At 48.7% G+C, this 17,549-nt stretch overlaps 1 protein-coding gene across 1 annotated transcript in view; it reads left to right on the forward strand.

Moving 5' to 3' along the window:
• Positions 1–3,343: 3,343 nt before the first annotated feature.
• Positions 3,344–17,549, forward strand: part of LOC141155257 (class I histocompatibility antigen, F10 alpha chain-like) — a 41,466-nt gene continuing 27,260 nt past the window's right edge. The window contains exons 1-2 of the mRNA XM_073642058.1: positions 3,344–3,513; positions 12,828–13,088. Coding sequence (XP_073498159.1) covers positions 3,465–3,513; positions 12,828–13,088 — 310 coding nt within the window. The 5' untranslated portion in view covers positions 3,344–3,464. The remainder of the gene's footprint in view (positions 3,514–12,827; positions 13,089–17,549) is intronic.

A 17,549-nucleotide genomic window follows, 5' to 3' on the forward strand; every position in this document is an offset into this window, starting at 1 on the left:
CGCAGGTAAATCCACATGTGTTCACTGAACCTTGCATATTTACCGCATTCAATACATTCTAGTAATCAATTTTATGTTGCGGAGACTAGCGACACCGCAAGAGAATTTGACATGCTGCAGTCCTGAAAGACGCGCCGCATGTCATTGTCCACGGGTGATTCGCAGCCTCTGATGCACGCATAGTGGACATAGGATTCCTAGAGATCCCATCCACTATGCTGTAACATCTGGACGCTGCGGGTTTGACGCTGTATAAACACGCAGCGTCAAACCTGCAGCGGCTCCTGTTCGTGGCGACGTACCCAAACTCACCCCCAGCATGTCAATTTCTGTAGCGAACATGCTAGTCTCTGCTGCAGATTTTGACTGATTGAAGTGTCATTATATGCGGTGGATTCACATATAGCGACAACAGAAATGCGGCACTAGAACACTGCGTTCTGGACGCAGAAAAAATACGCTGCGTCCAAAGCGCTGCTGAGTGCTGATAAGGGGGGAGGTGGGGGCGTAGCGGCTAACAAAACAGCTGTGAGCTGTTAATAGTAGCCAGGGACAATGTTTGCCTAATGGCACCTTCCCAGGTTAAAAATAGCAGCTCTCAGCTGCCCCAGAAATTACGTGAATAGAAATGCTAATGAGATTGGGTGTATGGGATTAATATATTGTATGAATCATTGTTGAACCGCATGGATGTCACACAAAATATTAAATATGACTCTAATAGCACCACAACTTCATTCATCAATGTTATGCAACATATATTTGTACTTTAAGATAATTATTTGTTTGAATATCACATTACTTTCTGTGGGCAACAAAACTTTTGTCTTGCCAAATTCTGACCATTCTGTGTTCATTAAATGATCAATATTTCAGCTTTGATGCCAATTTCTTTTCTTAACCTAAACCAAATTTGGGAGGGTTTCAGCTTTCAAAAGAGTAATTTATAAAACCAATGGATGAATTTAACGTCAGGTTATAAGCTTTTATTTACATAACATGGATAAGTGACATAACTTCTGTCAGGGAGTGTACAATTTCTATCAGCACACTAAGGTTTTGTTCACACATGTTGGGTTTTTCAGCGTTTTTTGCTGCAGATTTTTATGCAATTTTTCAGCTGGGTTTTGCAGTACCAGCAAAGTCTGAGAAACCAGACTCTACTGTTCCCACATCATGTTTTTTTGTTGTTGTGTATTTTGTGCCTTGCAGCCTTTTTGGAAACTAGAGCATGTCACGTCTTTCAGCGTTTTTTCAGCGTTTTTCACCTATTGGAAGTAATGGGTAGTGAAAAAAATATGATGTATGAACATAGCTATCAGGTTATGCTGCGTTTTTAGTTAAAATAAGCAAGTACAGCAGTATGTGAAACGCATTTATTTTTGTCATTTTACCGCCTTGTCTTGGTCACTGAGATGTTTGTTTGTATTAGTTCTATTAGAAGAATTTAATTAAATTAGTGATGTGTACAGTTTAAACCTTAGCTGAGCTACCTGTGAGATTGAACAATACCTGTGCAACTGAATGGCAGACCCCATAGTGTGAAAGTAAATAGTGTCATACAAACTCAATGCATTGACAGTGTCTAAACTATTCCTGAACAATTCACCTCCCCCACTATGCCAAAACCAGAATGAGATTTTTTTTTCCACAGAACTTTACATGCATAAATAGAGACAGAAGGACAGTGAAAAAAATGCTGAAAAAACGCATCAAAAATGCAGCAAAACCTGTGTTTCTGATGTAGCTGATTTTCTGCCACAGATTAGGTTTTACTGCAGATGTGTGACGCTGAAAAACCCAACATGTGTGAACATAGCCTATGTCTTAACAACTATCAGATAAGTTAGTATTTCAAGGTACTCCTCACTATCCTTACAACTCAAATAGGTGAGCATATACAGGTGCATCTCACTAAATTAGAATATCATCAAAAAGTTAATTTATTTCAGTTCTTCAATACAAATAGTGAAACTCATACACTACAGACCAAAAGTTTGGACACACCTTCTCATTTAAAGATTTTTCTGTATTTTCATGACTATGAACATTGTACATTCGCACTGAAGGCATCAAAACTATGAATTACCACATGTGGAATTATATACTTAACAAAAAAGTGTGAAACAACTGAAAATATGTCTTATATTCTAGGTTCTTCAAAGTAGCCACCTTTTGCTTTGATGACTGCTTTGCACACTCTTGGCATTCTCTTGATGAGCTTCAAGAGGTACATGCGGATTGTACATGCGGATTGTACATGCGGATTGTACATGCGGATTGGATATGCGTTTTTCCTGCCAGGGACATGCGGATGTGAAGCGTTCTTCACTTGCATTTCCGCATGCGGGTGTCAAGCGGTTTCCAAGCCATTTTAGCATCACTTGGAAAGTGCTTGACTACTTGGTCACACTATATAAATCCATGCAACCGGCATGGATTTATATAGTGTGACCCGAGCGAATGGTAAAAAAATAAATATATACTTACCCTCCAATGGCCCCCGGAGTCTTGCTACGCTCCTGTCCTGGCTGCCGGCAGATTGCGGTGCCCTGTACTGAAGGACCTGCCGTCACATGACTGTGACGTCACCACAGTTCTTACAGTCTTTTGCGATCTGCCGGCAAGCACAGAGAAGGAGTCCGGGGGCCGTCGGAAGTTGAATATAATCTTTATTTTTTATTTTATTCTTTTTTTTACAGTTTCTATGGTACCCGGGTCCAGAGGAGAGTCTCCTGTCCTCCACACCCGGGTACCATCCGCACATAGGGGGCGGATTACCAAGCGTTTCCCAAGCGTTTACGCTGCTTAAATTCCGCATCATAAACGCTTGGAAAACGCATAGTGGGCACACAGCCTTAAACCACTTCTATGTACTGGATCCTCATGTACATTATCTGTAACGGGGAAATATGAACATTGTGCACACATAATGAGGGAGCTGCGAGTGGATTGTCTTACATTTTCATTTTTTTTTCAACTTTTTTCATGTATTTTTTTTTATAAGAAACAAGTCACATGATCTCCTGACTACTTTTTATTCCTTTTGAAAAAAAGCCGGATGCGTTTTAAGAAAATAAAACAGATGCAACATGTTAAAAAAAAAACCGATATTCTAGCTTCAAACTCCATCACGTTTGCATCACTTCTACAACAGATCAGGTTTGGTGCTTACAATATAAAAACGTGCAGCTTTCAAAAGTTACAAAACCGTGGTGTGAAACAAGCCCTACAGCTCCCACATCTCACTTTCACTTGCTCCGGCCTCTATCTGCCCGGTAACTGCTGACCACATACAGATTCATTCTCCTATTGGAGGAAGCTGCACCTCCCATCCAATCAGAGCTGAGCTCCGCCCCCCGGTGCACAGTGCCTGTGATACTGTTACATTATGTTTGTCTCATGTGATACTTGCGTTCTTCTCCTCGGGGCCCCCATATATCAGAGGCAGGAGGAGGAGGAGGATGTCCCCCCTCATTGTGCTGCTCCTCTATGTGTCTGCGGTGGGTTCTGGTGAGTATGGAGGCGACCGGTGATTGGACCTTATATTACATGTTATTACGTCTTATTTATGTCGTGTGTCGTCCTGTAGATTATATATCAGTGTGGTGTTGTCTATGAGATGCAAAAATCCAGGAAAGCTGCAGGTTGTGTGCGATAGTGTGAACACAACACAAGTGTGTAATAGAGCGAGACGGCGACTGTTGTGTGACCTCTGCTGTTATAATAGACGACACCTGTAATAAGTTATAATGTGCCGGTCACTACACAGAGGAGCGTACATTACACCCTGTACACGGAGGAGCGTACATTACACCCTGTACACGGGGGAGCGTACGTTACACCCTGTACACTGAGGAGCGTACGTTACACCCTGTACACTGAGGAGCGTACATTACACCCTGTACACCGAGGAGCGTACGTTACACCCTGTACACGGGGGAGCGTACGTTACACCCTGTACACGGAGGAGCGTACGTTACATCCTGTACACAGAGGAGCGTACATTACACCTGTAAGGGGGAAGACCAGGGTGTGGGTACTTTCAAAACAAGGGATCCGGAACTGCCAGGGCCGTGCCTCTTGTTGCAGGAGGAAGACTGACTGCGAGACAGGAGTCAGGTGACCGGGAAGCTGGGAGTGTGTCCGGGGAGAGAGCTGAGGAGTCAGGTGATCGGGGAGCTGAGCTCGTGTCTAGGAAGAGGGTGGAATAGGAGTTTTTGCGCGGGAAAAGTGGCAGTGGACAGTGGGAGTCAAGCCCGACTAGAGGGAGAAGAGACGCAGGATCCCTGGAGCCGAGCAAGTGAGGTGCAGTGTTATGGACTAGGGGCTCAGCAGGTCAAACCTTAGACCACCCGCTGCTGCCAGAAGACGGAGCATTGTTTAGGCGGGGAAGCCAGAAGAAAGCAACACCGGCATCAGCCGGCAACTGCCTTGTGAGGAGCAAGAGTCAGCTAAGTGAAAAAACTGCCGTTGATTCTGCTACATCTAGCCCAACTGTGGATTGTCAGTTATAGCATATTACCTGCTACTTCCTTGTTGTCCCCATATTTCCCCTGTTTCTCCCTGTGTGGAGGTTGACCCTGTTATAGTAAATCCCCCTTGTTTATTAACCCTGCACTGGCTGCTCTGTGTTTCTGTGTCACTGCATCTAAAGTACCTGTGTTACATTTGACGTAGTCGGCAGGATGCAGCCTTTAGACACAGACACTGCAGATCAGTCCATCCTGGGAGCCCCTAGATCTAGCTTGCCGCTGGGGGCCATGCTCAGCAATCTCCCAAAGTTCACCGGGGACAATATGATGCTGTGCGACTGGGTTGAGAGAGTTAGGAGTATGTTACGTATGCATCCGATGACCCCAGCTATGCAAGCCGAAATAGCCTTACTGGCCCTGGACGGCGAGGCCCGGACTCCGTGATGTACTGCCCTCCTCATGACCGGGATACTGTAGAAAAAGTGGTGCGGATATTAGAAGAGATGCATGGGGATCCCACCAATGTAGGAGAGCTGAGGATACAGCTGTTTCACCAAGTGCAGCAGGAGGGGGAGACTGTGACGCAATATGTTAATGCATTACAGAGGGTGCATGCCTATATCACTAGAAAAGACGACATGGGGAATTTGGGAATGTGCCCCCCTGACGTGATCTTAAGGGACCAATTTGTGGCAGGCCTCAGGGATGTGCAGCTGAAGCAGGCCTTGCGGGAGCACCTGCGCGCTAACCCACGTATGACTTTTCTAGAAGTGGGGGCAGAGGCACGTGTGAGAGAGCAGGAGATGGGGGTGACGGCCCTGACAGGGATGGTCCGGAGTAACGAGGTACCCACCCCGCCTGTAGCTGAACCGGAATGGGCTCGAGACATGCAAAAGGAGATACAGGAGATGCGGGGTGAATGGTCCAGGCTCAAGAAGACCCCTGCACCGACACCAGAGATACCCAGATCGATTGCCCCAGTTAGGGAAAGAATTGAATTCAGGCCCCACCTCACAGGAGAGTTCCATAGAGAAGTGAGGCAGCCCTACACAGACAGAGACACGACCTGCTGGAAGTGTGGAGGCACAGGACATTATGCCAGGGGCTGTGCTAGCCGAGGGCAGCCCCTGTCGCGGCAGCCGTTAATCTAACGGGCTCCGTGTTTGGGGGACACAGCCCGGAGCCTAAGGAAGGGGAAAGAAAAAGAGGAAGTCCCAAGGACCTAGTTTCCACCAGCCCGACTGTCTGGGCCGAAATGAGCGGTCGGGCTGTTCACTGCCTGATTGACATGGGATCCCAGGTGACTACGATGACAAAAGCCTACTTTCAATAGCGATTTCCAGAGATAGTGCGGCCTGAATGGGGACCAGTAATTAGACTTACGGCAGCTAATCAATTACCCACCCCAGTCGCAGGGGTGGTGTGGATGAAGATCCGAGTGTGTGGAAAAGATGTGGGAAAAAAAGGGGTCGTCTTGGTCGCAGGGGGAACCAGAAGTGGACCCCCGGTGACCCTCGGAAAGAATGTGCTGAAAGGCAAATCCTGATTAGTGAGCCAAAGGAGATTCCTCTAGACAGGTGGGACCCACGAAACCCACAAAGGAGGGTTTTTCAACAATTATTCCGAGCTCCCCAGGCTCAGGAGACGTCGAGTGAAGGGAAGGTCCTGGGGAAAGTAATAGTACCAGCAGCTACGGCGCTCACCTTACCGCCAGGACAAACTGTACTCACGTTACCCGCATGGGCCTGCACACCTCTTGAGGGGGTTGAAGTACAGATAGAACCAACATCGATGGACAAAGTACCCCCCGGACTCCTGGTGGCTCGGACACTGGCCACCATCCAGGGTGGCAATGTTATAGTGCGGTGCGTTAGTCTGGGCGAAGGTGATCTCACACTCCCTCCCAGGGCGGAAATAGCCCAGATTCTGGGAATGCCAGAGAAGTTAGTGCGACCTGATGCGGTACAGCTGTCCGCTGTACGAGGAGACCCCTGGAGTCTGGTGGTCACCGTGTTGCCGGAATCCCACCGTGCTGGTGCGAAGGGTGGACGAAGAATCCTAGAACGAATGCGGGCTGAATTGACAGGACTTTCACCTCGACAGGTGCAGCAGGTTGAGGAGGTACTGGAGCGGTACCAGGAAGTCTTTGCTCGCCATGAGGATGACTTTGGTTGCACCGAAGCCATTACCCACGAGATTCCCATGGGGAGCGCTGCCCCAGTGTGGGAGAGATACCTACAGATACCTCCCCAGATGTATACAGAGGTTAAGGAGATGCTAGCCCATATGTTACAAAATGGTGTGATACTGGAGAGTCAGAGTCCGTGGGCAGCCCCGATTGTCCTGGTCCGGAAGAAAGATGGACCCTGCGGTTCTGTGTGGACTATAGACGACTGAATGCCTGTACAGTATGAGACTCTTACCCACTACCCCAAATCGAAGAGTCAATGTCGGCCTTAGGGAAGGCAAGATACTTCTCCTCCTTGGATCTGGCCAGCGGGTACTGGCAGGTGCCCGTGGCCGAACATGACCGTGCGAAGACGTCGTTCATATTACCCATGGGACTGTTCGAGTTCAATCGGATGCCCTTCGGCCTGACTAACGCCCCTGGACGTTCCAGCGTCTGATGGAGAGGTGCCTGGGTGATTTGAACTTCGAGGCGACACTGATTTATCTTGACGACATAATTGTCTATGCCGCCACCTTCGAGGAGCCCCTCCAGTGACTGGAGCAAGTACTGAGCCACCTATAGAGTCATGGTCTAAAGGTGAAGCCCCAGAAGTGCCACCTGTTCTGCAAACAAATCGAATATCTCGGTCATACTGTGTCCGGTGAAGGAGTCAGGCCCACCCGGGAAAAGGTGGCCGCCGTACAGGAGTGGCCTACCCCGAAGACAGTGAAGGACGTTTGGGCCTTCCTGGGACTTGCTGGGTACTACCAAAGATTCGTGAAGAACTTCACCCGCATAGCCAACCCATTGCTTGAGCTAAATTAAGGGAGTGCCGGCGGGCTCCAAGAATCGGGCGATTCGGTGGGAAAGCAGACAGGAAGAAGCCTTCAATGCCCTAAAAATGGACCTGACCGAGGCCCCAATACTTGCCTATGCGGATTTCTCCCAACCATTCATACTCCACACTGATGGGAGCCTACATGGTCTGGGAGCCGTGTTATCCCAAGTATAGGAGGAGAAAGAGCGCGTGATTGCATACGCCAGTCGCTCCCTTCACGACTCCAAGAGGAACCCAGATAATTATAGCTCTTTCAAATTAGAGTTGCTGGCTCTGGTTTGGGCAATGACCGAGAAGTTTGCAGAGTATTTGTCTGGGTCCGAAGTACTGGTGAGAACAGATAACAACCCGTTGGCTCACCTGGAGAATGCGAAGTTGGGGGCCCTGGAGCAGCGGTGGGTGGCCCCATGGCCAGGTATTGGTATAAAATCGCCTACCGGTCTAAGGCAGAGAATACTCACGCCGACGCCTTCTCCAGAGTGACATATGAACGGCCTGATCATGACCGCGATGAAGATTTGGAGGCTGATGAGATCCCTAGCTTCCGAAGTTTCGTGGGACTGCTGGTCGTGGCGCAGGGACAGATTGGAGAGACGTCGGAAGAACAAGTGCTAGGGCGGCCAAGAGATGACTGGGTCAGACTTCAACAGACTGACAGAGAAGTTGCTCAATTACGTCAATGGGTGGCTTTGAGGCAGGTCCCCAGTCGAGAGGAGAGGAGTACCCTGTCCCCAGGACCGCTGAAAATGCTGGGACAATGGGAGAGACTGTGTTTGCGAGACGGGCTGCTGTACCGACTGGTACAGATACTGTGAGAGTTCGGGACCACCTGTCAAGTGGAGATCCCAGAGAAGTTGGTCGGAGTAGTGACTAAGGAGGCTCATGAACGAGGGGCTCACTTCGGACCAGAGAAGACATTTCAGTGGTTGCAGAGGCTGGTGTATCACCCCCGACTGCGATCAACAATAGAAGACACTTGTCGAAGATGCCGGAGCTGTGAGCTGGTTAAGCCCCCGGAGCAGCGGGTCCCCATACAAAGCATTGTGACTTCTGCCCCCTTGAAGCTGCTGATGATCGACTATTTGACTGTTGGACCAGCGCATCTCGGGTATGAACATTGCCTGGTAATGACAGACCGCTTCACAAAGTTTGTGGTGACCCCGACCAGAGATCAGACCGCCGAATCAGCTGCACAGGCTATCTGCCTAGACTTCATTAGAGTGTACGGCTGCCCAAAAAGGATCCATTCCGATCAAGGCGCCTGCTTCCAGGGCCGGGTGATGGAAGAGCTGCATCGGTTGTACAGGATTGAGAAGTCACGGACTACTCCTTATCACCCTCAAGAAAATGGGGCCTGTGAAGGCTTTAATCGGACACTGACCCAAATGCTCCGCACATTGGAGGAAGATCGGAAGGTGCGATGGCCTGAGTTTGTAGCTGAGCTGGTGTGGGTCTACAACAACCGAGTGAATAGTACGATGGGGTTCACTCCTTATACCTTACTGTTCGGGCGAATGGGGCAAGAGATTACAGAGTTACAGCTGGACCCCGAGGAGGACTACCTACGGACGGGGATGTCTTCCTGGGTCCGAGAACACTGGCATCGACTGCAGACCCTCCGACGGTTGGTACAACAAAAGTTTCGGGAGCTCAAACATCATGAGACATTTCCAGTTCGAGGGACAGGTCTGAGGCCCGAGGAGCGGGTGTTGGTTCGAGACAGGCGGCCCCGGGGCAATTTGAGTAGGCTGTGGGAACGGACCCCACACCGAGTGAAGAGCAGGTTTGGCGCTGAAGGACCTGTGTATGAAGTTCAACCTGAGGGGGCTAAAGGAGCCCCTACCAGAGTGGTTCATCGTAGTATGCTGCGGCCCTGTCTGTCTAAAGATGACACGGATGAAGAAGAATCACCTGCTTATAGAGAGGGTCCTGTCACAGTTGCCCCAAGCTACGATGTGGATGAAGAAGAATTGTTGATTTTACCTCCGAGCCCCAGCACTCGATTACCTGCAGTCCCCAGTGCAGGCGGCGAGGGAACACCATCGGTTGAAGCCACCGGGCAGGCGGAGATTGGGAATCCAAGTGACCCTGCACCCCCCATCGGTCAAACTGAGTTACGCCGGTCAGAACGGACAACAGCAGGAGTGCCTCCTCACCGTTACGAACAAGATCAATTTATATGGCAACGTATCGTCCAGGAAGTGCAAGAATGTGAACGTTTGGTGAAGGAACTCTCGCCCGTGGAATGGCGAGTTAAAGGAGAGCGGGAGTGTAAGGGGGAAGACCGGGGTGTAAGTACTTTCAAAACAAGGGATCCGGAACTGCCAGGGCTGTGCCTCTTGTTGCAGGGGGAAGACAGACTGCGAGACAGGAGTCAGGTGACCGAGAAGCTGGGGGTGTGTCCGGGGAGAGAGCTGAGGAGTCAGGTGACCGGGGAGCTGAGCTCGTGTCTAGGAAGAGGGTAGAAAAGGAGTTTTTGCGTGGGAAAAGCGGCAGTGGACAGTGGGAGTCAAGCCCGACTAGAAGGAGAAGAGACACAGGATCCCTGGAGCCGAGCAAGTGAGGTGCACTGTTATGGACTAGGGGCTCAGCGGGTCAAACCGGAGACCACCCGCTGCTGCAAGAAGACGGAGCATTGTTTAGGCGGGGAAGCCAGAAGAAAGCAACACCGGCATCAGCCGGCAACTGCCTTGTGAGGAGCAAGAGTCACCTAAGTGAAAAAACTGCCGATTACAACTGTGTCGATTCTGCTACATCTAGCCCAACTGTGGATCGTCAGTTATAGCATATTACGTGCTACTTCCTTGTTGTCCCCATATTTCCCCTGTTACTCCCTGCGTGGAGATTGACCCTGTTACAGTAAATCCCCCTTGTTTATTAACCCTGCACTGACTGCTCTGTGTTTCTGTGTCACTGCATCTAAAGTACCTGTGTTACACACCCTGTACACGGAGGAGCGTACATTACACCCTGTACACGGAGGAGCGTACATTACACCCTGTACACGGAGGAGAGTACGTTTCATCCTGTACATGGATGTAACAAGCTGGATATTACGTTTATATAGCTTCTCATTGCTGGGTGTCCATATTCGGGACCTGGTCCTGCTCTTCCCTTATTCACATTGACGTCACTTTGATAAGGTTTTAATACTAGAGGTTAGGACCATCCCGGCTGAGAACACCTTCGGTACACCTTGGCGCTGGTGTGTACAAGGTTTACCAAGTACCCAGTGTTATTTATATGCACTATTGCTTTTTCTTACAGCAGAGTATATGTTCATTTTGTTTCTATCTTAACTGTTTTTTTGTGTAGTGGACCTGCTCTATCATAGCTGGTTTTGCGGTGGGTGTTTAGTTTCCTCACTGTACTCTGTTTTGATCCAATGTACAGGGCAGGATTGCCTCATCTGGATATTAGGGCATTCTTATGTTTATTATGGGGCAATTTGTGCGATATCAGTCGGGGGAGGGGGCACCTGCAGTTTTTCTTTCTAGTGAAGTCAGCACCAGGTGTATTGGGGTTGGGATCATGTTGTCGTGCAGAGTTCTAGCGCAGTTTCACTTTATGACCGATAACGTAGCATCTTGCGCAGACTAAGGACTTGTCTGAAGAGATTCAGATTCGGCAATCAAGGTAGTCCACTTCCTAGGTGTTCCTGGATTCCCAAAACAGGCTGTTCTCTTCTCTTCTACTTATCTTGGGCATACAATTATTCAGCTTCACGTTCTTAATATCCTAAAATAAATATAGAGAGCACAGGCCAAAAGACCCGAGGCTTTTTATTGTACCTACAAAAGATCCATAAAGCACAGCATATAAAACATCATGTAAAGCCCAACTCATGTTTCACCACTGCTGCTTCTTCTGGGGTACAGCTAACTTTCAACTCCATATCATATTTACACTAAATATCAGTGTCCACACCAAACACGTATATAAAAAGTTTTTTTCTCTATATAAAAAAATTCACTAAATTACATTTATCTTTATTCCATCTGAGCACAAATACAATAAAATAAAAATATATCAATGACTGATGACAATCTAAACAATAAGACTATATGTGAAATATGGCTCATGTGTATCAAAATCTCATGGAAAAAAAAATATATTGTTTTAGGACGAATAATTTTATTCACAGGACAAGTGCGATAGAAGAAAGTATAACCTGTTCAAGTAGCACCTTGAAAGTGAACTCACCTCATAGCTGAATCCAAATCTCTTCAGCTAAGTCCTTAGTCTGCGTGAGACGCTGCGTTATTTCTGCAGTTTATCTTTGGGAGTGGGATCAGCTCCGTTTGTGTTTTTCTGCTGTGACTCGGGAGACAGTGGGGACTTTATTGTTGTTTTTTTTTTTTTTTGTGTGTGAATAGATTTTTGTGTTTAGGTTTCCTGTCATCATTGTGCATGCTGGAGGTCATAATGTGGATGTTTGGGCATCTAGAGAGCAAGTTAGACACATAAAATTGGATCTGCTCTGATTGAGGAAGGGTATCCAATAAATGGTCTTTGTTTGGTCGGACATACTGGGGAAGAGGTTGTTGAGGAAGGTGCGTTCCGTGCAAAGGGTCAATAAGGCCACGATCAAGGTCAATAGATAGGATGGAAAGTTTGTGGGTAGACAGGTGGTGTGATAGTTCAGGACAAGGAATTAGAGATGACACTTGAATGTGGAGGTTATGAATTTGTGGGTGTTAGCAGTGCAGGAAGGGCTGGAGCGAGTCGTCGTCGTCGTTTAGAGGAACTTTCATTAGTAAAGGTTCATAAGAGTGAGTTGTGGAGGGAGAGATGTGGCCATTCGAGGGATGGATGGTAAGAAATTTGGTAAAGAAAACTGGTGGGTCCCAGTTGAGGGCTCAGAGGACAGATGAGCAGACTGTCAGTCCCAGGTCAGTCTTCCAGTCTGAGCAGCAGCGGCTGAGGGGAATTATTTTGGCTGTTGTGTGTTGGTGACGCACATCCTGGCAGTGGCTACATCTCCGAGGAAGCTGCAAAATGTCTTATTGTTCTATGTTTTGTCGTATATGTTAATAAGTCGCTGCGGTGGCCATTTAACTCATGTCACACAATGTCTTTATTTTAGAGAACATCACTAATCCCACAATCATGTACACAACAGAAGGGACATTACACCTTGTACACGGCACAGCGACTTTTGCAATTCTTCTCTATAGAGCTTGGTGGAAAGTTACATGTGAGATAAGGAGAAAAATATGAAATGTTACACTATGCTGCCACTCACATACATGATGGAGAGCGGTCACCTCCACGCTGTCCATACCTGTGTCACCTCCTCCTGTGTCCTGTATGTGTGATATGTGACACTCTCTGTGTCTCTCAGACAGTCACTCTCTGCGATATTATCAGACGACGGTCTCTGCTCCGGGGTCCGGGCTGCCGGAATACTCATACATTGGATATGTGGATGATCGGGAGATTGTGAATTATAACTCAGACAGCGGTAGATACCGACCCAAGGTCCAATGGATGGAGAAAGAGGACGAAGGATACTGGGAGAGAGAGACACAGAAAGGAAAACAATATGAGGCTATATCCAGATATAATGTGAGGACAGTGATGAGCCACTTCAACCAGAGCGGAGGTGAGAGAAAGATATACTGTATACAATATACATTATATATGTGCTCTATGTAACATGTCACACATCTACATATCACTGTTGTAATACAGCAACTTGCTGGCATTACGGTAATGGTCCAGGATATGTTTTACCTGACCATGTACCTTCCCCCTCAGGTGACTGGTCACATGACTGTGACATAGCACAGGTCCTGCGCGCACAGAATGTCTGTCTGATCACATGACTGTGACATCAGCAAGGTCCTGTCAGTATGTGTGTGTGTGCACGGGATGCATATATAAACCCTGCTTGATGGGAGACAGGTGTGTTCTGTGAGAGAGGCGTAAGGCCTGTTCCCGTGTGTGTGGGACACCGACCGTGTGAGGCCGAGTGAAGCCTGGTGCCTGAAAGGCAGAGCCTGTTTCCTGTGTTGATGTCAGTGGCCTTTGAGGGAACGACGGCTAGAGACCCCCACCTGGGAAGCCGCAAAGCCACAGTGGTGGCAGAGTAATAGACTGAGACAGCTAAACCCGGCAAAGGTAATACACTACGTTATATGGACATTGCTATGGACATTGCTATATGATTACCTTGCTGAAGGCTGTACCTGGAGCAAGTGGGCCTGTGTGTCACTTGGCTCATGAATATTGTATATATGTGTGTCGGCGTGCCACTGAGTTGGACCCGGTCATATGCGGTTTATGAAGTAATAAACTGCAGCATTGTGGAAAAACCGGAAAGACATTGCACGTGTGCATTGATTGTCGCAGCGAAGCGAGTATCCCCCACTATGATGACTAGTGCTGCCCTACATATGGTTCGAGAAAGCGGGCAACTGCAGCCCGGTTGCTAGCGGCAACAACAACCCGGTTGCTAGGGGCAACGGCACAGGACGACGAGTGTGAATTAAAGCATCTGGCTGCAGCTCGGTGGGGTTGCGAAGATTGTCTTCGAACTCAAACCTGGTTTGCTGTGGCTCTGCGGGGCCACGAAAATTTTCGGGGAGAGCGGTGTAAAGTGTCTAGTGTGTACCGTGATAGCCATGAATGGTGCAGTATCTCCAGACGGAATGGAGAAGGAGTTAGATGACCGTGTGCAATCGCTCTTCGGCATAATGGAGTTTCCTGAAGAAATGCAGGAGCAGATAATGATGGCTGTGAAGGGAGCAGCAGATGAGTCTGAAGCTGTTGAGCGATTGAAATGCCTGTGGGAGAAACAACAACAGGACTCGCAGCAGGCATTTGAGAAACAACAGCAGGTATGGGAGAAACAACAACAGGACTCGCAGCAGGCATTTGAGAAACAACAACAGGACTCGCAGCAGGCATTTGAGAAACAACAGCAGGTATGGGAGAAACGACAAGAGGTCGTGGTGCAGGAAGGGCAGGAGCTGTTGGCCCGTTACAGAGAGGCGGCAGCGGACCATTCCTTGAACTCTTTGGGGGCGCCCTTGTTGTCCCAGAGTGTCCAGGGAGGTGGTAAGAGCTGTTGTGAACTGAGTCCTAAGACTATTGTTGATTTTTCTTGTAAAAATTCCCCTGCCGGTGTGGTTGTTAAAAAGGGGGCGGAGACTAAAAAAGGGGCGGTTGTTCAAAACAGCGTGGAGGATAGAAAATCAAAAAAAATTACTGGTGGTGGGTTGGTACCCCCTAAAAATGACAATGTGACCGTTGATAACGGAGTAGCTCCAGTAGAAGGGGGTGACGTCAAAGTGGGAGGTGACCTGTTAGTCCACAACACCATGGGGAGTGACACAGACCCCGTAGCTGACGGTGACACTACGAAAGTAGAAGGAGAGGTCAGTCAGGAGCGGCTAGACGAGGCGAGAAAGTCCCCATCTCGTAGACGGCGCAAGGGCCACAAAAAGGTTGCTCCTGTAGACTTGGCTGAAAGTGAAAATAAGGAAAATGTAGTACTGTGTGCCTTTGTTTCAGGGGTGGATACTCCTTCCGAGGCAGAAGAGGAGGCGGCCAGTCGTGACCAAGAGCTGGAGCCTATCAGCCAGCAGTGTCAGAGTGACGTGCAGCCACTGTGTGGAAACCTGGAGATCGTGTCCTCAGACCAGCAGAACCTGGAGTCTGAAGGCAGAAAATAAACCAGGTTGTGAGGAACTTGCAGCGTGAACTGGAGGAAAACAGCAAGGAAGTCAACAATTGGAAGAAAAAGTTCCAGAGAAATAAAGAGGAGGTTTTTCAGTTGGAACTTGACAAAGCGGAGTTTGAAGATGAGCTGTGCGAGTTGAAAGATAGGTTCTCCCTGGTACACGTAGAGCTGATACAAGTGAAGCAAAAGCTGGATGAGGGACTACACCAGAGGGATAGAGAGCTGTCTGCCTTAAAAGAGGCGCTGCAGGTTGAAGTTTCCGGACGTGACCAAAGCCTAAAACGACTGCGCGAACAGTTCAACCGGGAGCTATGTGACTCCAAGAAGGAATATGGTGAAAAGCTCAATAGGGAACTGCAACAAATCAAGAGAGACTATGAGGATCTCCTCAGGGTTAAAGGAAAACTAGAGGATGATAAGGTGGATGCAGAGCTCATACGCCAAGTGGTTGAAACCACTCTGCAGGACACCCGTAATGAAAATGGTAATCTCCGCAGAAAGACCTTAGGTCTGGAAGCTCAGGTGAAGGAGCTGCAGACGTTCTGTGATAATCTCCAGGGGGCAGAGACGTGCCTTAAGGAAAGGCTCAGCAAAATGGAGGCTGAGCAGAAGCAGATGGAGGAGTCTATCGGAGAAGCCACAGACCAGGGCCAGGAGTTGGCTGCTGGTGATGGGAGGTATGAAGCAGATACCTCCTCGAGTGATGTGAGCTCGGATGATTCGGTGGATGTAGGAGCCGAGATCAAGGAGTCGCTACAAACCCATTGGAAGCAAGAGGAGCTTCAGAGACGGGCCGCTGAGAGGCGAGTGGCGGAGCTAGAGGAAGAAGTTTCCGGGCTCAAAAGTCGCCTGACAAAGTATCACTCAGTGAACGAGGCCTTCTTGGAGAAGGAAAAGGGCGAACACGTTGCACTCACTCCCTTATACCAAGAGAGGGTGGGCCTGAGGAGAGCTAAGAGAGTGTTAACCACAGATAAATATGAGATGGAAGTGGTCAAGACGAAAATTGGTGAATTTGTAGCTGTGAGTCAGCTCAGGGGAAGCGTAAAGGTGGAAGAAGCTGAAAGTCAGTTGTCCCTGAACCCTGAGCTGGTTGATCGTATGGAAACCACTGGTGAGACCGAAACATCTTGGTACAAGTGCCTTGTAGATGTGCCCGAGGATTTGAGGGAAGAATGCACCAGTGAGTCCGTGCATGAGGAGTTTAAGAAGGCCGTGGGAGCCTGTAAGGTGTACTTGACCTCAGAAGCTAAACAGCTTGTGGTCCTGTCCATGACCGAAGTCACAGTGAAGAGGGTGGCTATCCTAAGTGACATGCACTAGCGATGTATTCGCACAAAGCGGTTTCTCCGGTTGAAGACGGAACAAGCCGTTAGACAACTGGAGTTGATGAGGAAAGCTCACAGTATGCGTGAAGAGGTCATCCGGGTGCCTCATGTTCTGGTGAGGAAGCTTGTTGGGAGAAATGGTCGAGCCATTCAGATGATGGTCAAGAAGTCTGGGGTGGTGAAAGTAAGCAGTTCACGTGATCGTCAGGACTGGATACCCGACGAAGACAGCATGGTATCATTCTCCGCTGTAGGAACAGAGGAAAGCCTGGGATATATGCGCATGCTGTTGAAGTACCGAGTGACCTACCTGCGAGAGGTAGAACAGTTGAATCTCGCTAGACTGCGAGTGGATAGACAGCATCATCTGAGTAGCAGAAGAGGGCAGCCGTCTAGAAATTATGAGACCAGACAGAGAAAGGGCCCCTTAAATAACAGAACAGCTATAGCTGGAGTTAGGGACCTTTCAAGATGTCCTGAGAGTAGTGGGCGTGGCTTTAGAGGTAGTGAGACCTCCAGTAACTCAGGTTTGAGCAGCCCATACAAACGACCCAATAGAGGATGGGACAGTACGGAGTCGAACCGGACCTTAGATACCAGGGCATGTGAGTCACACCGCTGTATGACTGACCGCTGGGAGCGGGGGAGACCTGACAAGGTTACGACTGACCGCTGGGAGCGGGGGAGACCTGACAAGGTTACAACTGACCGCTGGGAGCAGGGGAGCTCTGACAAGGTTAAGACCCGGAAAGGTGACCTGACTAAGTCAGTGACAATGACAAATGGTAGGTCCCTAAGGAATGGGCTAATGTCGTTGACTAATGTTCCAGGGGCTGAGTAGCACAATTGTAAAGTACATGGTCTCTATGTGAACTGGGGGTTATAATGTCATTGTGTATATTATGTGTTCAACCCCACAAGTTTGAACAGAGGGGGGGGGATATGTAATGCAGCGACTTGCTGGCATTTCGGTAATGGTCCAGGATGTGTTTTACCTGACCATGTACCTTCCCCCTCAGGTGACTGGTCACATGACTGTGACATAGCACAG

Source organism: Phyllobates terribilis, unplaced genomic scaffold (assembly GCF_046119375.1).
Source record: "Phyllobates terribilis strain yellow unplaced genomic scaffold, ASM4611937v1 Scaffold_7__3_contigs__length_470593459, whole genome shotgun sequence".
Classification (NCBI taxonomy): domain Eukaryota; kingdom Metazoa; phylum Chordata; class Amphibia; order Anura; family Dendrobatidae; genus Phyllobates; species Phyllobates terribilis.